This window comes from Poecilia mexicana, unplaced genomic scaffold, assembly GCF_051168715.1.
Source record: "Poecilia mexicana isolate PSO_F unplaced genomic scaffold, ASM5116871v1 scaffold_2, whole genome shotgun sequence".
Taxonomy (NCBI): Eukaryota; Metazoa; Chordata; class Actinopteri; order Cyprinodontiformes; family Poeciliidae; genus Poecilia; species Poecilia mexicana.
Window position 1 is genome coordinate 38218140 of NW_028263371.1, and position 25909 is coordinate 38244048.

The 25909-nt window shown below is 38.4% G+C and overlaps 2 protein-coding genes across 4 annotated transcripts; both read left to right on the forward strand.

Moving 5' to 3' along the window:
• Positions 1-3629: 3629 nt before the first annotated feature.
• On the forward strand, positions 3630-8956 carry LOC106925197 (uncharacterized). The gene is made up of 7 exons (XM_014999352.2): positions 3630-3787; positions 4060-4214; positions 4870-5083; positions 6083-6247; positions 6350-6466; positions 7191-7314; positions 7431-8956. The coding sequence occupies exons 1-7, from the start codon at positions 3736-3738 to the stop codon at positions 8206-8208; spliced, it is 1605 nt and encodes a 534-aa protein (XP_014854838.2). The 5' UTR covers positions 3630-3735; the 3' UTR covers positions 8209-8956.
• A 114-nt stretch (positions 8957-9070) lies between these two features.
• Positions 9071-25766, forward strand: LOC106925184 (immunoglobulin-like domain-containing receptor 2). Of its 3 annotated transcripts, XM_014999324.2 has the most exons (10): positions 9071-9221; positions 13276-13605; positions 14273-14392; positions 17504-17560; positions 19040-19186; positions 19274-19447; positions 19808-19921; positions 21636-21831; positions 22494-23172; positions 25180-25766. In XM_014999324.2, exons 1-10 carry the CDS (start codon positions 9179-9181, stop codon positions 25213-25215), a joined length of 1896 nt encoding a protein of 631 aa, XP_014854810.2. In that variant the 5' UTR covers positions 9071-9178; the 3' UTR covers positions 25216-25766. The 3 variants fall into 3 exon arrangements, with proteins under 3 accessions (XP_014854810.2, XP_014854813.2, XP_014854812.2); XM_014999327.2 differs by lacking the exon at positions 19808-19921; XM_014999326.2 differs by lacking the exon at positions 17504-17560.
• The last annotated feature ends 143 nt before the right edge of the window (positions 25767-25909 follow it).

The window sequence follows — 25909 nt, forward strand, 5'->3', positions numbered from 1 at the left end:
AAACGCTTCACAATCATGGTGCTTGTCAAAAAGTGCATTTATGATGCAGTACATGGGCACACTTTTCATTACACTAACATGTCTGCATTAATAATAATCCCATTCTAAAATACTTTTGTGAAATTCACATTTTCTGAAAAACTATATTTGATTTTCATTATCTAGCAGCCACTAAAAACACAATTAACAGAGATAAGGACTCTGTAATGAGTCAATATAACACAAGTTCCCCTTTTTGGAGTAAAATAAATTAACTTTTTGATGATATGCACATTGAGACAGACTTGTTTCTTTGTCACAGATCATTTATTTATTCATAACTTGTATTCAGAGTTTGTAGCAGAGAAAGCAAAAATAATCATTGCTTATCTGAATCAGCTACCATTGATATTCCAGCAGGGGTCATTAAACACAAAGTTTAATATCCAGAAATAAAATTTAAGATTAATTGGTAATATTTTTTTATTATTATTTTCTTTGTTGTAACATATTAAATGCAATCAGTTTATCATTGTTAAAATTAGATTAAAACACACAAACCAGATGAAGCATGTACAAAAAGTCTAATAATAATTTGCATCAAAGGGGAGGGACACTCCAAGCAAACCTCCAAGTTCCTCTCTGTCCCCTGCAGGACTTTGTTTTTTGTCATATTGTGGATACTGGAGCATCAGGCTGAAATGAAGATGAATCCAGACTCTGTTGCATATTGTGAGGACGTTGGTAGGTTGTGATGTTTGTTTCAGTTTCCGCAGAAAGTGTAATCTCTGCTGTTTTTTCTTCCACCAGGTGACAGCATCAAAGATCTACCACATGGCTGCTGATGCTATGTGGCGAGAAGTGCTTCCTTTCCACTGTTGCCTTATACTTGATCTCATAGGGGGATTGGGTTAGGGTCAGGGTACCCTAATGTGCAGTCATCCAGGATTAGATGCATTTTCAACCAGCTGCCATTATGCAATTAGTTGAATTTGATTGGACTGCTTTATAATTCGATTTGGACTGTAAGTAATTCAGATCTCTAACTATCTGACTGCATTGTATTAGTATGGACTGGACTTATTTGATTTAATTTGCAGAAAATCAAATCTACATTTAACTAATCCATCTGTCTCTATAAATAGATATGATTTGGATCATTTTTTTTTTCTTTTTCACAAAGTGCCTCCAGATGAGTTTTTTTTTTTTTTTTTTTGTAAATTGGCTCTATATTATTAAACTGCATTGAAAAGCCAAAGTTACTTTAATGGTTTTTGAGACGTTTTGGAGCACTATTCTTGTTTAGTTTGGTTTTAGCAATATTTGAATTGCTCAACCACAATTTGGGTTTTCAGATCTCTACTGCTGATTTATTTTGATCATTGGATGAAAAATGTTCTCTGATCTGAATAATGGTACAGATTACAGATTTTAATGCATGAATGTAAGCAACAACATTTTCTGTTTTTGATTTTTGTTTATATTGACCCTTTATGAGCAAGGAAAAAGACAAATGATTCATATCCAAACACAACATCTTAGAGAGTTTTTGACCTCTGTTTGACCACAGAAAGACAATTTCACTTCTCCAATATATAGGGATGTAAAGCCAAAATAACTTTATTGACGTTCCACCACTTCCTGTGAATTACCCATAGAAGTAAATTGGACTAAAACCCATTAAATTACACCTCTTTCTTCACTCACGCCATTGAACTGATGTTTAAGTTTTTATGTTTTGCTTTAATTCATTCTAAAACAAGTTGGAACTTGGCAACAAATAACAGCAACAGTAATAAAACCCCTTGAAGTTTAGCCAGCAAACATAATTAGATTGAAAAGTTGTAATCTGATGAACACACCAACCATGAAAGAAATACAAGTACTTATAATGCTAAGAACTATGCATGACTTTATATAAAAACCTGGAACATCTACTGTAATTATTTCCAAAGTGTAAATAAACCACCTACTATTTTTACTCTGTAGTTTCTGAGTGATTTCTGCATGTGTGTCAAAATAAACGTGGGCATGGTAAGTGGCCTTCAATCCTGAATAAATTACACCATTTCAGTAATCAGTAATGGGTCAAAACCTCTAAACTATTGTGAGGAACTTGTTGAAAAATAAGTCATAAGGAATAAGAAAGGCAGTTCTGTCAAATGTTAAGGAACTTGATCCAAACTTTTTGTCATGTTGTGTGTGGAAGCTGTAGTGGACCCACAGGCCCAGGCGTCAGATGGATGGTGAAGGTCTAATGAACAAACTTACAAGCAGCCAGGAGATTACAAAAACAAGAACAAAACTGGAACCAAGAACACAAGGAGCATAACGGCGGGTAAACAGGAATGGTTGGGATTTAAAAGGAAGAACCAGGAAAGAGTGTGAGCAGGAGAAGGGTTTAAATACTGAGATGATGAATACTGGAAAAAAATGACCTGAGCTGATGTTACAGGTGTGAGAGGAGCCAGAAAGACAAAGGAAGTGACAAATGGGAGCCAGGGAACGCACACTGGGGACCAGGAAATTAATCTAACGCTAAAGAATGACTAAACTAAACATTATACAAGTAGAGTATCTAAGAAAGAAACACAACAAATTCACCTAAAATCACTAACAAAGGACCGAACCAAAGTAAAACAGAAATACGGGTGATCTAATGAACGAAAAGGAACCAAGGAATACAGAAATTAACAAAACCCAAAACTAATTCAAACAACCCAAAATCCTGACACCTTCGAAGTTTAAGAGGCAAAAATATACTTATTATTCTCATATCTACAAAACAGAAATACAGTCACCTATAACATAATTTTCCCTACACAAGGAAAGTTTATCTTGATTTTATATGAGACAGTAAGAAACAATATTAGATCTCATGTTCCAATTTCTTGGAAATAACTGCGAGTCTCTGGTTTCAATTTATTGCAACAAGTTTTGAAGAAGTGGTTCAGCAAATCAAGGAAAGAGCTTCCCATTTGTCTTTTACATTTATGAACTTTTTACACTCGTTATAATTCAGCAATAATATTCATTAATTTAAATGTGACGTTGTGCTATTTTCAGTGCAATGGTGCTACCTGCAGGTCAAATGGTATACAACATCAGCTGCTGACTTAAATACTAAACCTATATGTACATTTATAAGGCGGGAAAGTCTGTGTATCCCTCTATATCTGGCAATCTGCACAACATAGCAGTGGCAGCATTATGCTGTACAAAGCTGGGAAGATGGCTGCAGGTAATACAGGACTTTCTTAAAGAATAATGTGTCAGATTTAGTAAAACTAATTAAATATGACTGAGGTCTACTTATTTTCATGTAAGACAAAATGCCAAAAGATTAGTGACATTAGCTGGAGCAAAGTATTAACTAAGTGGGACACATTACAGAAGCATGCAACACTTTTTAGACCTTTGCTTTGTAACAAAATGTTCTTTTTCCTTTTATTTCACTTTGATGAACAACTTTTTCTTGGTCTATAAGACAAAATCTGTCTGTGGTTTCTGTTTGATTGGTAGATCCCCTTTTCTTATCTTTACAAGTCAAAATTCAAACAAAAGCAGGTTAGCGATTGGACACCGACTGACATGTGACACATATTGCTAACTCATTACCTGGCAGAGTCAACTTTCCACACCTTGGCGACACAGGAGTTCACCGTGAAGGTTAGGCAGGCTGCTGTTCCTCGTCGAAGAGCATCTGCTTCAAGTCTCTACAGTCGGTGAATGTTTTAGTCTTCAACTTGAAAAAAAATGACAACAGGAAGGCATTCCGGATGGCAAAAACTAATTCTTCTACTGGGAGGTAGGTTTTATGTTTCTGTTCATTTCTGTGTTTTTTTGTTAAACAGCCCCTGCCACACCTTTATGGTAGTATCACTGTTGTTAATCAGTAACTATTTAATTGCTGTGCTACTTAAAGCATGATCATGTTTTACTAGAAAGAGACCAGTTGGTTAAAATAATATTTCAAATGAATATCAAGATTTCACTGCCCATAAATATAATGAAATAAAAAGTTGCTGACATAGAGGGATATTGTTCATGCGTTATCATCTTTATTCCTTTGTTTTGTAGTTTTTCCCTGCTGCTGGAGTGTGCAAGTGTCTATCAAAGAAAAGGAATACAGGGTGGCAAAAGGAGACGATGTTACACTGACCTGTTCCTTCATCCCTGCTAACCCTATCAAAAACAACTTTGTCCTGGCATGGGACGTTGTGGGTGTCCCATCGGTAAGATGTACAAAATCTAAAGCAGAGACGTTTTCTGGTTTGTTTCTAGTACGTTGGTGGTAAATCGCAGGTTTTTGATCCAGTAAAAGGGTCTAATCTAAACCAATTCACTTTGGAAACTGTGGGATCGGTGGATCAATCGGTTGATGTTATAAGTTGAAAAACTTTGGAGAAGTTTTAAAGTTCTATATAAAACAAATAACTTCATTTTGGTCACATTTTATCATGTTGCAACCACCAAATTTTAATATATTTTGTTGTGATTTTCTCTGACCAACACAAAGAAGTCCACACTTCTGAAGCTAAAGGAAATTAACAGATTTATGACATTTATTTGCCTTAAGAATTTCAGTGAATCGTAGTGTCTATGCAATGACCTAAATCTGATTCGTGCTTTTATTGGATGTGATGAGGTAGTGACCTTTGTCCGGTGGATGATGAATGGGTGAATGAGTCAGAACCGCTTTATGCGCAAAACTACAGTCCTGCTTAAACGGGTCAGAAAAAGAAAATACCCCAGCAAAGTAAGCATTAGTTCAACACATTTTGTTTTCTAATTCTTTGTAAATTGTCTTCGATAAGGGCACATACAGTATTTCAAACTGAGGAAATGTGAAACTAATTTACTATCAAATCTGTATTTTTCCTCCTCCAGAAAGCAGTGGCCTCCTTCTTTCTTAACAGTCCTGTTGACATCGCTCCGTCATACGAAGGAAGAGCCACCCTGGAGGTTGATGTGGACAGGGGAGAAGCGACGCTCCTCTTGAAAAAGTTGACCATGGAAGACAGCCGCCATTATCAGTGCAGCGTCAGAATCCCCAACGATGACGAGGGAACACCGATCGCCTCTACTTCTGTTTTAGTTCTAGGTGAGACTTAATGCAAGGGTGAGCTTTATGTTCTTGATTGTCTGTCTGTCTACATTTATAGATAAATACACATTGAGTATAAATATTTAGCTAAACTCCTAAACTCCAATGGAGAAGAAGGGATATCGAAGTGGTAGAGACACATTTAAAGAGGTTGAGTTGACAATATTACCCCTTTTTAATTTTAATCTTTAAGATCTATACAGGAAACAAATATTTCTACTTCAGTAAATGAAAGATTAGCTTATTTCCAAGGGGATTATTATCTTCCATATTTTTCTTCACTGTATTCAGTGTTTATGAGTGTGTGTTTCGTTTGTTCTGCTGTGATAAGTCATTTACTCTAGATGTCATCGGAGTAAACAACATATATTCAAGATTTCCATTTTTACCCTATTCAGTCTTCACCTGCCATAGTCTTGCCATTTTGTGTAAAAGCATACTTTGCAAAAATAGTCATATTCCGTTGTCTTTCTCAAATATTTTTACATTTCAACCATACACTTTAATGTACTCTAATACGATTACATGTTGCAGTCTAACACAGATCAGCACGTAATTGTAAAGTGGAAGGAAGCGATTTAATGTTGTCAAAATCTGCAGTGTTATGCACTGGGGATGATAAATACTCTCCAGTTCTGGAGAAAAAATTTTTATAAACTGCAAAAGCCTTTAGTTCTTCTGGCAGATGTGACGCAACACTTTTCAAATCTCTAGTTGTAAACAAATGTTGGAAACAACCTATTTTGATTGTTGCGCTTCACAATTATGTAATACATTGTGTGGTTTTCCCCCTGAGTTAAACTGCGATGTGCTATAATAAAATGTTGCAAAGAACATGTAAACTCAACTCTTTTGTAAATTGTTCATGTTTTTTATATATTGCTGGAAGATAGAATAAGGGGTGTCCTTTACAGATTGACTGTATTTATATCGGTGATGGAAAAACAGACTCTATATTGCAGTTTATGTTTAAATCCAATACATTTTCCATTTCAGAGCCTCCCTCTAAACCAGTCTGCACACTTCAGGGACGAGCAGAGTATTTCGCTGACATCACACTCACCTGCAAGTCTGAGGAGGGTTCGCCAGCTCCTGTGTATTCCTGGACAAGCTACAGTATTGAAAACCTTCCCAGACAATTTCCCCCGAAGACAACACAGGGTATGCATTAAAAACCAAGCATGTTTTATAGAAATATGTTTATTATCCAGGCTGGTGTGAATATTGCCCATATTCTGATTAACATGCATGATGTTGTTGCAGAGGATGGAGTTCTGTCTCTCTTCAATGTTACAAAAGAGACGTCTGGCTTCTTTATCTGTCTTTCAAAAAATAACGTTGGTTCTGCAAGCTGCAACTTTACCTTAGCTGTAATGCCTCGTAAGTATTTTAAACCATTTCAATCCAACAACTTGTGTGAATATCAGATCAGTTTCCATCATGTGATGAGAGAAAGCCAGTGAAGTGGCAGAAAAGCAGTTTCAGGATATTTCACAGATAAAAGTCTAGTGTACATTTGATTTAATTCCCTTTTACTCCGAGAGATCAAATCTAGCGTAACTAACACTTTGTACTTTTCTGCAGCATAAAATCCCAGTAAAATACATTGGTATTTGTAGCTGTGACATGACAAAATGTGTAAATGTTTTGGGTGTACTTTGCTTTTTCAAGTCACTGTATTCCTTCATTTATGTTTTGTGTGGGTAGAAAAGTACACAAAACATTTATCTGGCATTAAAAATAATTGTTTTAGTGATTCATTTTGAATAATTTAATTAGGTTAAACAGGAAGTTGTTGACAGCTAAATAAAATCTCATGTGATCTTTTTAGGAGAACAAATCAAATTACTATGTTTATTCAGAAAGAATCTCCAAGCACGATTTTGTTTCAAAAATCCCAGCCAGAATGTCTATTTTTTTCACAACAATAAAATTGTAGACCGACATAAATTGGTTAATATCCACACTTTATTACAATAGCATTTATATTACCACATTTAAGATTGTTATCACTTACTTAAATTGCCTGATTCATTTTCTCTTGTTGTATCCATCTGTCTTTTTTTGTCAAAACAGTAATATATTTTGTATTTTATTCTCTTAGCCAGTAGCGGCTTTGGATCCACTCTAATTATAATTCTAGCAGTTGCTGCTGGTCTTCTGGCTCTGGGGATTATCATTTTTTGTTGCTGCAGAAGAAAGAATAAAAACAAGGCTGATGACGAGGGGTATGCAGTCATTTGCTAATCAAATCAGCAAATCAACAAATGTGTAGCTTTTACAGTTTTCTGTGTCAAAGTCATGTAACCATTTAGAACGTCTTTGTTCCGTGTCTGTGTTTTAGTTCCCATGGAGATAAGGTGTATTATGACAAAGAAGGTCCTGAAGTAGGAGAGCCATACATGGATGACAAGTCAAACACTGAGAAGAAGAAGACTAATGAGAGTGAAAATAAAGATATTTCTCCTCAAAGCAATTACACCATAGGTGGAGCAGGAAAGACGTTTGATGATGACCAGCACAGTTATAGAAGTGGTTTAGAGAGGCACAACGGAAAGGGTAGTGATATAGATTCCCACCGTTACCAAGGAGATCGGAAGGATTATTATCGTGGAAGCCGGGATCACCTGGACAATCAACGTGATCACTACGGAAGCCGAGAACGTGACGATCAACGCAATCGGTATGGAAGTCGGGATCGTCTCGACGACCAACGAGATCGCCATGGTAGTAGAGATCGTCTCGACGACCAAAGAGATCGCTACGGAAGTCGGGATCGTCTTGACGACCAAAGAGATCGCTACGGAAGTCGGGATCGTCTTGACGACCAAAGATATCGCTACGGAAGTCGGGATCGTCTAGATGATCAGCGAGATCGCCGTGGCAGTAGAGATCGTCTTGATGATCAACCTGTTTGCTCTGGAAGTCGGGATCGTCTTGACGACCAAAGAGATCGCTACGGAAGTCGGGATCGTCTAGATGATCAGCGAGATCGCCGTGGCAGTAGAGATCGTCTTGATGATCAACCTGTTTGCTCTGGAAGTCGAGATCGACTTGATGAATACCGTGATCAAGACTTGTACCGTGGTAGCCGCGATCGCATTGATTACAGAGATGAGTAACATAGAAATGAATATGTTTAACGTTGACTTAATGAATACTGTTCACTAAAGAGTACTCAGTAAGTCTCAGTCGTGTGTCCTTGGGCAAGACGCTTCACCTTCTTTGCCTGCTGCTGGTGGTCAGAGGGCCTGGTGACACTGAGTGTCAGTCTGCCCCAGGGCAGATGGGGCTACAATGTAGCTCATCACCATCTCTGTGTGAATGACTGAATGTAGAGTAAAGCACTTTGGAGTCCTCTGACTTGATAAAGCTACACACGTACAGGCCATTACCCTTTGACCCTTTGAGCTTATGACATAAAGAAAGATACTATTGTCCATCGTTATCCATGTCTTGAATGGGATTTTTTTAAAATCATATTAGTGCAAAGAGCCAAACTATATGACTATCAACCTACAATGTAAGATATACTGTATACTGAAATTTTGAATGATTAATTAAGGTTTTGCTTTGATAAATGTATTTGGGCGATTTAAAATATATATATATTTTAATCCTGTTTTGCATCTTTTAATGAAATTCGAGAATAAGTTTGTATAATGTTTGTCATCTTAGTTTATTTTGTAAGTACAATGTTTTTATGCGTCTATCACACATATAAAAAATAAATGTAAGATTTTCTGTTTTGTTCCACAACATCCATGTTAAGTGACTTAATCAGTCATTTGTAGTGTTTTTTTGTGCATGTTCTGTGCAACCAAGCTGCATTTTTATATCGAAATTAATAAATTACTTTGGATGACACCATTAGTGTGCAATAAAACCTTTTTTTTCTTTTTAATAAGTGTTAATGTATTTTGTCAACCCGTTAGATTGGATAGAGTTTTGGATCAGAGCCCCCCTTTGTCAGTGAAGTGGTACAGTCCCGTTAGACGCAGCCTGCCTCCGGTCTGGAGCAGCCGCACTCAGAGCGGACAACGACATGATTAACATGCGGATAAACGCCGTTTTACCATAAACACGGAATATATGATGAACTTTTACCGGTTGGCAGTTTTACTGGGAGCATCGGGTGAGTTTATTTCCTTTTATTACAACATGTTTAACAGCCTTTCTGTTCTCAGCGCAACAGGTTGTGCCCGTAAACTTCAGCTTATCCCAAACCCGCTGGCCTCAGCGAGGAACCTGCTGAAGGGTTTAGGTTATGTTTTATCTTCACCGAGCCAAACAAGACAGACTCCCCTTAGCAGCCGTGGTTTGGACAAATATTTTTAAACTGTCTTCACATATTTTTGGGTTTCTGGGAAAGCCCTGCTTGTGCAATTGGCTGCTGGTTGTCATTAATCATTGTGAATATTCCTCAGGGTGTTCAGTCTTTGCTGCTGGAAGAATTTGTGATACAGCAACACTATATCAACAAGACTATTTAAGCTTTTCAAATGTAGTAAAATTATATGCATTTGGAATAGTAAGGGTTTTTTTTTGTTGGTGGTAGTGGTAATTAATACAATTACAATTATTATAACTGCACTATAATGGATAGTTTTTGCAATTTGAATGAATCTGCATTATACAATATACAAAGCATAACTGGTTAGGAAGACTACAAAGCAAATACAAATAATCCAAAAAGTTAGCAGAAGTATACACAATACTAAAAAAGACAATTATAATTTGCATTAGTGTCAATAACAACAAAGATAGTAGGGGGGGAAAAAAACAAAAGTACAGCAATGAAATGCAACATTTATGCATACAAACAGTTTTTCTATGAAGAGTTTTTTTTTTTCCTCCAAGTGTCACTATATAAAAAAGTTCAGCACCTCTATACCTTGTGGAGAATCTGCATCTATTTGTTAAAAATTTAGGAGGACTTTCCACAGACTGACAAGCTAAGTAGGAGTAAATGCACAAGTTTGTTGTGAAATAGACTTTGCAGTAGTCAGGATTATCCCCAGCAATCATTTTCATAAAAAAAACTCCCCAAAAAAACCCCGAAACGTTCGCTGGAGATAGGCACCAGCACCCCTGCTGACCCCAATGGGATAAGGGTGTACAGAAAATGGAATGAAAAAAAAAAACAACAAAAAACTAATATGTGGACATATTATCAGGTATATTCCAGCCTGTGTAGATATAAGCTTCAAAGAATCTTTGAAATTAAGCTTGGAAGCAACAAAGCTTAATTTCTTGACCACTGGGTGCTTTTTGAAATCTGCAGAGGAGTCCTCCATCAACCATTGAGTCTATTTTCAGTCTTATCAGTGGCATTTGTTGGAATAATGAGTCGATGTGAAGGAATGCACCACAGGGAGAAAAAAGGCAGGAAATGTGACGGTTTTGGGAGGAAAAGCCTGACCGTGTTCAGGAAACGAGCAAGCGTCCAGCAGCAGAGCTGTGACCTGGAATACCTCTTACTGTTTTAACAGCTCCTCTAACGCTGAAATAACACCTTCAAGTCAGAGCACAGGTGGCGAGGAACCTGCCTATTAAACCACAGCCTCAATCACAGTAAACAATGGTTAACACACGTGCTTCATGATGCATACAGGCGTTTTCCTCTTTGCTTTTTCAAAACTCCTCTCATAACAAACTGAATGCATTCATGGAGCTGATGGAGGAACGGTTTGGTTTAAATCTTCAGTGGCTAATTGGTCTATTCGGAGCCAGCTGTACGAGGCCGGACGCTCCTATTGGCTCAGAGTCTGTGACCTCCTTCCCCCCCTCTCAGCTCTTCAACTGGGACAGCAGAGTGGGGAACAATGGTCAGCTCCATAAAGACGGAAACAAAGGGAAGACCGCAGCTCCTCCACTGGAGGAATTCAGGGTCTCAGTCCACGTTTCTGTTTGCAGAACGTAAAGTTGTGAGGTTAAAGTTTATGGTGGAGGATTTGGAATATGTGACACGTGAAAAAAACTGGATTTCCACAAAACAAGTATTCATGAGGCAGAAAAATAATCAGGTCATGTTGGAGATTTTTTTAGTTTTTTTAAAATAAGAACAGTAAGACAAAAAATATATTAAAGAATAATTGTTAAATTAATTTTTAAAGACTTAATTTTAAAATAGAAAATCTCATTTTTAAAATATTTCAACAAAATCAAAATTAAAACATCCTAATATTTAGATTTTCATTGTTTTGTAATAAAATAAAAAATCTAGCTTGCTTTTTATCATTGTTTGAAAGACCAAACGAAAACATAAATGTATTATTTTCCTTAAAATATAAGAAATAATAGAACATAAAAAACCTAGCTGTGCATTTGTATGTAATTAATTCCTTAAAGAATAAAAAAAGAAAGAATTAAATCCCTTGACGTATATTTTTTAAATTGTTTTTAAATGACAGAAAAGTTCTGACTTTTTGAAGTATAATTTTACTTATAAAACATCAATAAATATCATTACTTATGAAAAACATATTCAAGTCTCCCAGCAAAGGTTCACTAAGCCTAAAGGTCTTTTTCTTAGTGTCGTAAGCAAAAAAAAAAAAAATTAAATTAAAAATAAAAAAAAAAATAATAATAATAATAAGCAAATTAGATGCCGGGGTCTGGTTTAAGTTATTTTTTTAAATAAGTTGATTCATTACTGTAAAATTAAAAAAAAAAAAAAAGTCAGTGGTTCACATCTTTCTGAACGCTTAGTGATTTAGAGCAATGATTGATAAGAGCTATTGAAATAAAACTACTATAATATTAATGAAACTGATTATTACAGAGAAGAAAAACAGAACTAATTGTTGTAATCAGGGCCTGGCGATTTTTAATTAAAAGAGAGTAAATAAACAGGATGAGTGCTCCTCCTCCTGCTGCTCTGAAGGAAAGGCAAACTGGTGGACTTGCTTTTGTTTTCATTTCCTGTCTTGAGGGAAATGTTTAAAAGCAGTTCCTGCCCCACCTAGAGCTAAAATGACTTTCAGGCATTACTCACGAGCATCTGACTGCTGCATCCCCTCCCTGTGTGATCACCGTCCCCCTGGCTCTCCTCAGTCCTCCCCCAGATCCCCCCCCACACGTTACACTGGAATTTAACCTCCTGACCCCAAAGCCTGAGCAGCAGAGGAGCCCCCCACACACCTAATCTCTGTTCCTGTCTTCTCCCGTTTTGATGCAATGCAAATTACAGTTTCTTATCTTGAATCCTCTGCACAGATGAAGAAGATCTACAGCTGTTTCTACAGAAATAAAACTGTAATTTACATGCATTTTCCAGCCTTAAAGAGGTTCCTTCAAACCTACGCTCTTTTGAATGTCACTAAAGGAGCGTCAAAAAATAATTACGGTAATTAGCAGGTACAACAACAACAAAAATGCTATAAATTAATACCTGTTAAAAACTACTGTGCAGTGCATTTTATGCCCAGAATTAAAGTCCAGATTATTTGGTCCAGGCTGTAGCAGGAACCGCTGCAAAGCAAAGTGTTTGTATGTCTACCTGGTCGGAAAATTTCCAGATGTCAGAGTGAAAAATACACTCTTGAAAATGTTCAGGTGTGAAGCTGAAAGCAAGCTTGTTCAAATCTGAAAGTTGGTTTGGTCAGATCAATTATTGCAGAGGAAAGAGAGCACAGTAAGTTGTTAATATTCAGCCCTTAATAATAATAATTAATAATACTTTATGTGTTTGCAAAGTGACAGCATGTGAAACAGATAATGGTTATTTAACTTACTTAATGTTTTTGCAAAGAACTGTAAACAAATGTCAATATGTCACATTAGCGTTAATAACCCAATATGAACTAGAACACAACTATGAAGTGAAAACAAAATAGATGCTTTTCAAATTTTGGAAGAAAACCTACAAGAAAAACACCATGGGGAAGAGGTTTTAGATAGAATATGTTTAGAAAGGTTTTTTAAAAAAATCTCAAATGCAAAATGTAAATCATTTTTGCACAATTTTGGATTAATTAATTATCTGACTGTTGTTCTTCCAGCACAAGGACTTTTAAAATTGATTGCTGAATTAGTTGACGGTTACATCACGATTAGTCTAATTAATCACTTCAGGCCTAGTTAATATACCAAATATCCAGGAATAAGAGTTCAGTTTGTAGAATTGTTCTCTCGACGTCATTAAAAAAATGTTAATCAGAGTCTGTCTCTGTCTGTGCTTGTGTCAGTCTGCGTGTGTAATGGCATGCACGTCACAGTGCGGGAGAAGAAGCGGTACGCCATGCTCTTCCAGTCCGTGGTCCTCCCATGCCAGTTTCAGACGTCCTCCAGCAAACCCCCGGTGGTGCAGTGGTGGTACAAGTCCTACTGCCGAGACTCCACCCGAGCCTCCTTCTCCCTGCCCGACACTCTGGGCTACAAGGCCTCGGAGCTGGGAGCCACGGCCCAAGTGGAGTGCTCCGACAGCAGCCGGACGGTGCGGATCGTGGCCTCTAAGCAGGAGTCGTCCGTGACGCTGACCGAGCACTACAAAGACAGAGACGTCACCATCATAAACAGTAATGTTGTCAGCTTTTCCCTCCACGATGCAAAAACACAAAGTCTCATGAAATATTTGGTCTAGTTTGTACTGCAAATATCTTTGTGCACTTGAAGTAAGACAAAACTAACTCACAAGTAACTTTTCAGCAAGATATAGGATTTGAAGTCAATCATTTCTTAATATTGATGCTCTTATGAAAAAGTACTGGCTATAAGTGCAATAATCTGTCAGAGGAAAAAGATATTTTTCCCATGTTATGAGCGAAATAATTTATCAGGTTAACTAATTCTTTTTCATCAATGTTGAGGAATTGTTCACTTAAAACAAGCTTCTATTTCCTGCTGAAAAGTCACTTAGTTTTGTCTTATTTCAAGTGAACTAAGATATTTGCACTAGAAACAGGACCAAAAATACTTGGCATGATTTTGTCTTTTTCCAGTTCATGACAAACGTTTGTATGGTACGGCTGCTGAGTCTGTTTGAATCATAGCCGTTCTCTCCATATAATAAGAATTTGTGTAATAGTTTCGTAATACAGGAGGAAGATCAGCCTCATGATCTCAACCTCCTTGTGTAAAGTTTTACGTAACTCACCTCTCATCATCCCCTCTTTTGTTCAGAATGGATTCAACCACTCATCTTCACAGAAATCCTCTAAACATGAGCTTTGTGTCTCCCTGCAGAGGCCGACCTTCGCATCGGGGAGCTGCAGTGGGGCGACAGCGGCGTGTATTTCTGTAAAGTCATCGTCGCCGACGATCTGGTGGGAAACGATGAGGACCACATGGAGTTACTGGTTCTCGGTATGGCTGCGGATGAAGCAACATAAAGTTTATAGCCGTGAAGATTTTTGGAAAAAGGTGCCTTCTTCGGGCTGCATTCCCAAGGGCCTTTATGGCAGCTGCCATGGAAACAGCCTTTAGATGGTCCTGATCCGTCATGACACACTCTATTGTTCAGCCAGTCGTGCATTTCAGAGGATCTGTGTGCACTTGACTGGACTGGAAAAAACTTAAAGTCAGTGAGGCTGTGCAGCAGAGTCCCGAAGGATTGTGTGTGTTCTGTTGGTTCACTGGGAGTACTGGTTCCTGGTTAATGATTGTACAGGGCTTGCAAATCTCAATCAAACAGCCTGTACTTCACTGATAAAGGTCAGACAATGAGCATTTACTGTAAACTGGAGCTCTTTCCAGAGATGGTTGTCCTCCCAAAACCAACGTTGACCTGAGGCCTGGTCATTCATAACCTCTTGACTGTGCTAATCTTATTAGAACAATCTCACAAAGCATGGAGGGGCAGCAAACTGGTTTGGCTTAACCAGTTTGTTAACCAGCATTTTAATAATACTTAAAACCTTTCAGAGAGTTGTAAGCATTCTAGACAACTTTTTTTTGGCATATTATTGTTATTAAAAAAAGTTAAGCCAAGTTATTCCACGAAGAACAAACATCTAAAACACATTTAATCGCTAAAAAGGCAACGAAAAACCAATGAAAGACACGAGGAAAACACCGAGTCAAATGGTAAGTAACAGAAGGAGCCAGCAAGGAGTGACTGAGAATGAAGCACTTAAGTACTGGGAGGTTGAATGCTGAAACAATGGACCTGGGCTGATGAGCTAATGGGATGCAGGTGTGAGGGGAGACAGCAGAAAGAGGAAGAGACACACTGGAGACTAGGGAAGGAATCTAACAAAAAAAAACTAGATATAAGAGACATAATTAAACTAGAGTAACAAGTAAAAACATAAGTAGAAACAGTAGTGAGGACTGAACTAAAATAAAGCAGAAAAAAGACTGATTTGATCAAAGAAATAGACTAAGGAACAGAATAATCAAACCTCAGAAACCACTCAAAACAACCCAGGAAATAACAATTTAACTTATTACAGCTTTAGGAACCATGAGCTGACCTTGTTTTACAACAAAAGTGGTTCAAATGCTGCCATTCCTCGCCTCTCTAAACAGAAAAATGTTATATCTCAAAAATCCTCTCTTATTCACAGTTTTCTTCTGAACTAACTGATCCTTGGATATGTTTTTCTTTTTTTTCTGTATTTCTCCTTTTCACACTTTGTTGTTTGCCCCCTGTTGTCTTCCAAAATCCCCTCAGAAATTAGCCCATGACTCCCTCTGTAGCCCTCCAATCACTCCCTGCTCCTCACAACCGCAACGCTCCTCGTCTTTCTCCAGTTCCTCCATGTTTCAGATGGTATGTGAGCACAGTTGCAAGGCCAAGGTAGCAAGATTTTTTTGTTTTTGCTTCGACACTCCCTACCAACAGCTGACTCAGCACATTTGGAATAAGCTGTCGGCAGTTCCAGGAGAGTTTGGTTTCTGCTTGCAGACAGACAGATCATTTGCTGGCCTTTACTCTAATCACAGTTGTTTAAAATCTCATAATAAGCACATGGGGCGAAAACAAGTGGGTCAACCTCAGAATGTAGCAGTTTTCTACCTGATGAAACAATTCCTGACATTTTTATCGTTAATAAAAAGCGCAAAAGAAAATTGTGTTTTTAAAATACAACACAACTCTTTAAATCATTTCTAATGATCTGCTATGGAAAAGTGTTGACCTCTGATTTGACTTCTCACCTTTTTTGCTAATTGTTGCCAAAGGTTGCTAGAACTGACTAAAATATGTTTGGATTATATTAGGCAGAAACAAACAGAAAATACATAATGTTATATTGCTGAAGCTGGTGCCTTTAAACAGCAGTGTAAAACAAAATTTAGAAGCTAAAACTATGTTTTATTATTATTATTATGCCTCTATTTAACCAGGAAGTCCCACTGAGATCAGAAATCTCTTTAAGAAGCGAGACAACATAAAAATTAGAACCATGTAGATCAAATATTGCACAATAAATACGACAAATTACACAGCATTTTAAATACAGTGATCTCAGAGGAAAAACAACGACGTTCCTTCTTCACTGTATTTTTTTTTTTATAAACTTTAAAATGCTTAATGGATGTAAGTGTTTTGAGTTTAATCCAACTCCGTAACGCATGGTAGGAAAATGCTGTTTTACCCAAAATCTGTCAAAGTCAGACATTCGAAAGCAACCATTTGGAGAGACTAAGTGGTGTTTATGGAGCTGACAGAAAATGGGTTACTGAGGCATGCTGGGAGTTCACCCAGCAGGGCTTTAAACATAAAAAATATGCATGAAAGATTTTCATTTGAGATGGAGTTTGAAGACAGCTCTTTAGAGAGGTGGAGGCTGCATGCATGTTCAGTATGTCACAGTAATCAGTTACAGACAGATACATGGATTTAGCTGTTTTCTGAAATATAAAACAGTTCTCATTTTGAAATTCTTACCTATGTTAAAGAGCTGCACATTTAAGCCTTTCATCAGCTCACATTCCCAGTTACGTAGAGGAGGACACTCTTCCAGTCATTATATCATCAGACATAAACAGTCCTCGATTGTTAAAGTGTTGCTTTGGACAAAACCATAAGCTTTGTTTTTTGGGGGTATTTAAAACCGATTTCAGACCTTTCAAAGGTTGAAATATAGATCTGCCAATGATAGCAGATCTATAGATCATCTGGAAAAAAGGCAATTTAGTTTGGATGTTTTTATTTACTCGTCAGTTCCACTGGTTAAGGTGCTTGGGTTCATTGCTGGTCTTCCTGTCTGTTTCTTACTGATAGTAATGACTTTACTATGAATAAGTACCCAACACGACCCCATTTCAAGGAAGCACACCTACTCTTTTAATGCTTTTCCTGTGTGTTCGCTAAGCCTGATTTTGTACAATCTTAGTTTCTTTGATTAATTGATTATTGCATGAACATCAATCATCATCCTCTCCCAGATTTGCTAATTTGCCTGGCCTTTTTTGGCGCCGCTTCCTGCTGCTTCTGTCTGGCCTTCACCTGTGCTCTCCCTCTCTCTGCAGGCAGGACAGGTGAGCAGGACGATCTTCTGCCTGAGTTTGATATGGAGATCATGCCAGGTACGGCCAATCAGCTGCCGCTTCCCTGCATTTTCGAGCTTTTCTGTCGCCTCCTAACTGATTTAACTCTCGCTGACCTTAACCGACGCTTTCCTGGACTCTGAAATAAAATGTGGGCTTCCATCTAACAACTTCTTGCTGTTTAAATGGCAGACCTGGTGCTTTATCTTTAGTCATAGTTTAAATTCTTCGGAGAGCTCTGGTGGGCTGTGCAGATTTGGCTTAATGCCTCCCCTGGGGAGGTGTGTTGTTAGCGTCTGTAATTTGGAGATGTGATCAAGGATTAATGTTACTTTAAATTCCCTCGAGATCCCGTGTCTTCAGGCTCTGTTTCCTGTCACTCAGAGTCTCTATAAAAGCTACAATTGGAAGAAAAACTTGTTTATTAGGGGTAAGAAGTTAGCTCGTTAGGGTAAAAGATAATATAGGACCGCTGAATTTACACTCAGAATAATTACAAGCTAACATTTGTGTACAGATAAAAAATAAAAAATGTTTACATTCGGTAAATCTTTATGGATGTCAGTTTGTTTCCAAACCGTTTAGCTTCATGCTTGTTAACGTCTACAAACATAATTTTATTGGGATTTTATGTTCTAGAGCAACACAAAATAGGACATAGCTGTAAAAATCCATAGTTTTTAACATCTTACAAATAAAAATCTGAAAACTGTGACATGCATTTGTATTCAGCTCTCCTAAACCAATACTTTAAAGAACCACTACATGTTTAAAGATTCAAAGTTTGCCCTTTCAGCTTTGTAAAATGGTTCAAACTCAGTCAGTTTGGATGGAAAACAGCTATGAACATAAATCTTCAAGTCTTGCTACAGATCCTCAGTAGGATTTTAGGACTGAACTTTGACTGGACCATTCTATGACATGAATTTGTGTCAATCTAAACATTTCTGTTGTAGCTCTGGCTTTTGTGATTAGAGTTATAACATAAAAACATCTTCTCCTCAACTCTGACCAGTTACCTTTTAAAAAGAAAACTATGCATTATGCTGCCAACATCATGTTTCAGACTGGTGACACTTTTTATCTGACCAGAACATCTCAGACTAAAAGTATTTTTTGAAAATAACAACCCTTAAGCAGATATTGAGCATATTTTTCAATTAAGCCCGCGTTTCTGTCATGACAATGAGTTTTTTCACTGGTCTGAGGTAATATTTTAATCCCAAAATGTCATTTTTTTATTAGCTGTAAGCAGAAAATCATCATGATTAACACAAAGTGTTTGAGGTACTGAAATAAATGAACCTTTCAGTAATATTCTAATTTATTAAGTGGGTCTTTAAGCACCTTTGTTTTGGGTCCGCCTTGTATTTACTAATGTGTTGTTCTGATTACAGTCGTAGTGCAATCTGAACAAGTTATAAAATTATTGTTTTTGGCTGTTTGTTAATAAATCAGATGAGCATTTAAGGTGCATTTATAGTATTTTCTTCCTGTGTGTGTGTTTGTGCAAAACAGAGTGGGCGTTTGTGGGCTCCGTGGCCCTGGGCAGCGTCCTGTTCCTCCTGCTGTTGGGGATCTGCTGGTGCCAGTGCTGCCCTCACTCCTGCTGCTGCTACGTCAGCTGCTGCTGCTGCCCTGACACCTGCTGCTGCCCACGACACCGTCAGTAACACGGACAGTCATCCGCTGCATTTGCACTTTTTCTTGCCATCTGCCTGGGTGGTGTTGACGTGTCGTTGATTTGTTCAGTGTACGAGGCGGGGAAGATGGCAAAGTCCCGACAGGCGGCTCCGGTTCCCGCCCAGGTCCCCGTGTATCCGTATTACATCTCCAGTGTGCCGACGGTGGTCCCTCTTGCTCCTTCATCCCAACTGGACCCAAAGATGTCATCGATCACCTCGACTGAAAATAACCTGGCTGGAGGTGAGTCATCGCTCCTTAAATGGTTAACTTCCTCCCGCCCGAGAAGGAAGCGAAAACAACCCGTTTATCACTTTATGAACTCATAAACGTAATACTCCCTCCTTTGATTTCTCAGAGCTTCTAAGGAAACATGATTCATGGAAAATCATTAATCACAGACCGTCTAACTCTGACTTTATCCGTCACCTTTGAGTCTGTTTCAAAACAGAAACGTCTCTTTGTGTCCTGCATGCTTGTGAATTAACAAATCATGAATCATTTGTGCGTGTGTGTGTGTGTGTGTTTGTGCGTCTTTGCCTGTAAACATCCTCCTTGTGTGTATGTGTGTGTGTATGGGTGCTTGTGTGTCTGCATCTACAGTGCGCAGTGGTTACCGTCTGACCAGCAGCCAAGACCAGGACTCAATGAAAGTTTTGTACTACATAGAGAAGGAGTTGGCTCAGTTTCCAACCAGCAGGTTGGCTTCACTCAAATGTAAGCCGCCACTAAGCAGGCCTTTTTCTCAGTGTCTCTACGGCCGTGTGTGTGCGTGTGTGTGAGTGTGTGTCATTCTGTCTTTCTTATGTGTGCGATTTGTGTGAGTTAAATAGTGCTAGAATCCATCTAATCCTCTTAACCATCTCAAAACATCTGACTAATTCAGAGTGCTTTGGGTATGCATTTTAATGTCTTTTTCTCCTCACCAGAATCTTATGAAATGTCTAAAATTAAAAAAAAAGGCTGCAAATATTCAGACTTATTATTCTTATTTCAAATTAAATCTAGTTTAATTGAAAGGGTTTTTTTTAATTGAGATTTTAAGAAAACAAATATCTGAAAAATATCTAAAGACATGAACAGCCTAAACACAAATGAGAAACGTACAAATGTTAAAATTGTTGATTTTTCTAACAACAGACAGGTATAAGATGTTTAGCCTGATTTAATTGCTATTATGTGAGACAAAATCAACCATTATTCTGCCTTCTGTTAAAACATATTTATTATTACACTTATTATATTATTTATGCCTTTTTTTTAAGTAACACAGTCAGTACACTAAGTTGGTATCAGCTGGTTAATTTGTCAGCCTATCTGCTTAGGTAGTCAGTCTGCAGTAAGGATAGACCTCCTTGTACTTCATGCAATTTGCATTGTAAATCAGGTGCATAACGGAAACAAAAAGCGCAAAACATCTCCTCTGTTTTCATTTATTATGGAACTTAAATTGTGTAAAATCACGTTAAAAACTCATGTTTATCACAAGATTAGCGTGAAGAAACTCAGACTTGCTCAGAAACCCTCAAAAAGGGAGGTTTTCAATAGTGTTGTTTTAAACATTTACAGTGAAGGAGGAAGACAGTAAGTAACGACTCATATTTGACAAGTTTGGAGGCTAAATTTGGACTAAATGAGGAAGATTTTCTGGATGTAAACATCCAAAAATGAGTCACACCACTAACAAAATTTTAATATTGTGATAAAGTTCAAGAGGATCTATGGAGTATTGCTGAGAGGAAGGTCTGAGCGCCACTGTCAAAGTAAGCAGGAGCTATGAGGAAAAGGCTGATCACCGCCACTCACTGATGCAGTAATTTATACAAACAGAACCCCAACCAGGTATTAAGTGCATGGAAATTAGCATATTTTTCCTAAGTCTGGCAGTTCTGTTTAAAATATATTACTTTATCAATTTCATCTCTTTTTCTGAGCACTGAATTTATCAGTTTCGGTTTCTGAAATGAGTAAAAAATGTTGTACTGCACAATATACTTTCAGATGTACGTTTAATGTTACACGAATAGCATCATTTATTAAAAACGGTTCAGACATTTTGTTACATAAAGAAGAACCAAACATGAAGCACTTTGCAAATTGCAGGGGAGTTTTCTAAATTAAATTTACAGCCACAAAGTGGGTGTAAATAGTCTTGACTCTAATTGCCCCGAGTTTCTAAACAGTTAGAGTTTTCTGTTGCAATAATAAAAAAGAACGCACATCAGACCTCATCCTTAATGTGGGTCAGATGGAAGTTTGTTACAACCACAGACATTTATTTTTCGAGTGCTGCCAAATGTTTGCACATTTCATCCGAGCAGAACTCATTCCGCTCATTCCTGCTCTGTGAAATGTTGCAATACATGCTGAAGATTCCCGTAAATCTCTCCGTTTTGAACGTCGCCACAATCATTCCTCTCCACTCCGACAGCCAGCAGCATGTCAGAGCTGAGCTCCCTTCACGATGGAGGGAACGCGGATTTCAGACGCAACTATCAGACGGTCCAGATGAAGGCGCTGCCGCCCATCCCGGACCGCGAGGAGCAGGTGAGAGCGGCTCCACCCTCGCAGAGTCGGCGGCCCAGACGAAATGACGGCAGTCTCTCAGACGATGAATTGGAGCGAAGGTAACGGCGTTTAGAATAGGCTGCATTCACACGTCACGTCTTGTTGTAAACCCTTTCTTTTTATGGCAAGCCATTTTAAAATAAATTCGGTTTTACCGCCCTTACATTCCGGATATCTCAAATTGTTTTATGACTAGACGTTTTAGCGATTTAAGATATCTCCAATTATATTTCGACTAGACAAAATAACTATATAATCATAATTTCTAGCCGTTATTGACTTCCTGATTCACCGTCTCTGGCTTTTTCTGGTTCAGAGTTACGATGCACCTCTCATGTCAGTGACATAAAAGCTAGAGCGATGCAACATGTCCGTTCAGACTGCAGATGGTTCAAAAACAATCTGATACGTATCCAAACTCGTACCACAAATGGAAGTGGCACAGATTGGATTTTTGGGGAAGTGGAAATATTGGAATTGGGCTCTTTCAGACTGCGGTGAGAAAGCTGGATGTAGGTTGCTTTTGGGCAAGAAAACAAAGCAGATTTGGGTCGCTTTTATCTGCTGTGTGAATGTAGTTATTGCTCTTAAAAAAATACTCATTACTCTTGAAACTTACCCACATTTTGCTGCAACAAACTTCAACCTATGGGACATTTTCGAAATAGGTAACAGAGTAACAAATGTCAAGCAAAATAAGCTGTAATGAATGTTGCTGCAGGTGGAATCCCCGCTCCGAGCACCTGCAGAGGAAGACGTTGAGCAGGAGAGGTCGCACCGGCTCCCTGGATGAGCTGGAGGAGTTTGCACGATGCTACGGCTCCCGCGCTCGTCGTCCTGAGCCTCCAGACCGGCTCCATGGGCGGGACTACAGCCCGCCGAGGCGTTCCTACCGAGAGGAGGACGACACCTGGGGCCGCCGGAGCCGGAGCCGGAGCCCCTCGCCTTTAATGCACAAGAGAAGGGACACATGGGACAGCGACCGTCCTTGTCGGCCGCCCCTGAGCAAAAGCTATGACGACGGCTTCCTCACCAGCGTGCTGGAGAGGAAGGCGAGAGGCCGGGGAGGGGACAGGAGCGCTGGGAGAGCGGACGAGGACAGCGACACTCCGTCTAAAGGCAGCTCCAGGGGAAAAGGCAGCGACAGCTTCTACAGCCGGTCGCCCAGCCACCGTCCAGATGAGGACGACCCTTTGCCTCCGTACTCTGAGCTGGAGGCCGAGCGATACCGCAGGGCTGACCTGACCACGGACAGGTACCGCACAGCAGATCCGCCCCGATCAGACAGATACAGGACCGTCGAACCAGGCTCGAGGCCTTTCTCCTACACCCGACCCCACCAGGGAATGTCCCAGACACTACAGGGGGGCAGAGAGGAGCGGGACAGGAGCCGAAACCTGGTGAGTTACTTGTAGCAGGAACGAGAACTTCCTCCCTCCACCGCTCTGCAGGAAAAGAGCGTTTATGTCCTGTAAATTGCTACAAGTCAAGCCCAACAGTATCCGATGGTTTTCTTGTTGTCAACATTATCGCAAGTGGACCCCACTACTAAAACCTGAAAAGCCTTTGTTAAAGAAAAGAAGTGTAAAGTGAACAAAATTAAACAAACTTAGCATGAATTTATGTAATATGACCAGAATGTGATACAAAATGTTATTCAAAGAGACAAATCAAAGTAATCAAAAAAGGCAGCAGAACCATAAAAATGACTACAGAATAAATGCAAGCCAATAAAAAGAGATAAAAATCAACAAAAAATAGACCAAATATCTTACATGTAACAAACTGAGAGAAACAGTAATAAAATCAACCATTAAAAATGATAATAAACCAGTAATAATAAAATTATATGCATCACCAAAGTGTCCAATTTATGACACAAAACCATCTAAATGAAATTCAAATATGAGGAACCGCGAAAAATTCAAGTTTACTCCAGGAGATATTCATCTTTGGGCACAGAATGACTCAGAAAATAGTTGCAGATGATATGACACAATTATAAAGTGATGCACATTGATAAGAGATGCCTTAAATATTATCTGATGACTGGAAGTAGACAATCCCATATCAAAACCTGACAATGGCCTGAAGATACTACATCTATATTTTTTCTATTTTATTCTTTACAGTTCTAACCTCTGTCTGCTTGTCATGAAACATGCTGAACTTTTGCAACCTTTAGAGAATTTAAGTGTCAAAGTCACCGAAGTTCACAGTTACTAATGCTAACGGCACTAAGCTAGCTAGATCGTGAATAAGCATTTTAATGTTGACAAATTGAAAAGTCTGTGTTGCCATTTAAAGTTTAAGCAGATCTGAAATATGCTTCCAATCTCTTATTGGTGTATCTCTTCAAACTATGAAAAGATGCAAAATAACCTCAAAACGTTATAAAAATTAGCAAATACAAGTAAACAGACGAGCTTGAGTGCAGAAAGTCCAGAAAAATGATCAGTCCCTGTCGTAAAACAGCTATTAAATGATGCATAATTGCACATTAACTTCAGCCGTATCTGTCTTCAGGCAGCAGAATGGGGGGGATTGCTACATTTTTGTTCCCAGGAGTTTGTTTTATTATTCATAATGTGTCCTGGTAACCTCCGGTTTCAGTCCAATTAGGACCTTTGTTTCCAGCCCGCCCTGAAATTCCCTTCTGGTTTTTTTTTTTTTTTTAATGTTTTGTTGTGCACTTTCAGCCCCATTGTTTTACATTTTCAGTCCACAGTTCTAGTTATATGCTTCAGCAGCAATTGGAAGAGAGTACACAAAATTACTGATTAAGACCCACAGTTTTCATTTCGTAAATATGAGCTTCTCAAAAGAGAGTATGTAAATTTGATATACACAATTAAATTATTGAGGTGCTTACAAATACACCTAAATCATTTCCACAGGTCTGCTGGAGGTGTAAAATATGCATTATTCTTTATACATGTCGAGAATATCAAGTGTTTACAGATTGCTCTGCAGCCCTCCAGTGGAAACAAAATGAACTGCAGCACAAAAAGTCAGCAGTTCTCCACTGAAGTTTTTTCTTGTCTGTTTTTGTCGTATTTGTTGTCAATAAGAAACATTCATCGCTAATGTTTGTAAATATATTTTTGTCTCTTGTGACTTTTAGATATAAGGCATAGTGGAACACTGAGTTATTAGTTTTTAACATATTCTCCTTTTGAGGTATTATTATTTTTCTTTTTACAGGAATGTCCTTTAAACCACAACTAATTCTTGATATATTCTCTCCATGTAAAATGTGTCTTTCCTTCCTTTCCAAAGTTTAAAATCTAAAACACATCTTACTAAAACCCTTCCTCTGCATGGTTTCCAACTGTCACACTGGTTGAGCACCGTCACTCGGCATGAGCGTCTCTAACCTGCAGCCTCTCGGTGTATCTCCCTAACAGAGCGCTGCACTGAGCAGGGATTCTCTGGTAGTGTGACGAGGCACTCGAACCTCCACCTGCACAGAGCTGCCGGTCCGTTCGTTTTATCCGTCCTGCATGCAGCTACGCAGGGAGAAGCTAAAACCGCCTCCACCAGCAGCTGCATGAAGTCTGGCTCATCTTGAAATAACCTCAGTGAGAAAACAACATTAGAGGAAGGAAAACCTGAGACAGACTGAGGCATCCAGCCTCTGCTGTTAGAGCTTGAAGGTCTCTGGATTATACTTGTGCATAAATGATACTGTATCATGTATATTTTATGTAAGGTATGACCGTTTTTTGTGTGTCAGTTTTGTCTGGTGGCTAAATTTACACAAGTGCCAAGGTGTTTTATTTTATCTGTCCAATTTTTGGAGGTAAAAACCTGTGCAGCCTCCACTCCTCCTATTTATGTGTCAGTACTCTGTAACTCAGGTTTTAACTCTGCATTTTATTCTTCTATCTTTCCTTTTTGTGACAGTTTTGGAAGTACTGCACCTTGAATTTGTTTTGCAGATGATCATTGCACTGCCTGGATGCTTTGTAATTAAAAAAAAAATCTTCTGAAATCTTTTTGTTTTGTTTGACTTTTCAGATGCAAAAGTTTTACATTTGCGATTAACCATTCTGTAGCTAAATTCTTAGATTCTTTTCAAATGGTTCAAATTGCTCAAATAGAAATATAATGTTTATAAAATTGTTCACCTGATTG

Bases quoted from the DNA above. Each gene is read 5' to 3' on its own strand.
- LOC106925197 (XM_014999352.2), top strand. From the start codon at position 3,736: ATGACAACAGGAAGGCATTCCGGATGGCAAAAACTAATTCTTCTACTG. The intron at 4,215-4,869 runs GTAAGATGTACA...TTCCTCCTCCAG, and splicing joins ACGTTGTGGGTGTCCCATCG to AAAGCAGTGGCCTCCTTCTT. The intron at 5,084-6,082 runs GTGAGACTTAAT...TTTCCATTTCAG, and splicing joins TACTTCTGTTTTAGTTCTAG to AGCCTCCCTCTAAACCAGTC.
- LOC106925184 (XM_014999324.2), top strand. From the start codon at position 9,179: ATGATGAACTTTTACCGGTTGGCAGTTTTACTGGGAGCATCGG. The intron at 14,393-17,503 runs GTATGGCTGCGG...CTCTCTCTGCAG, and splicing joins CATGGAGTTACTGGTTCTCG to GCAGGACAGGTGAGCAGGAC. The intron at 23,173-25,179 runs GTGAGTTACTTG...TCTCCCTAACAG, and splicing joins GGGACAGGAGCCGAAACCTG to AGCGCTGCACTGAGCAGGGA.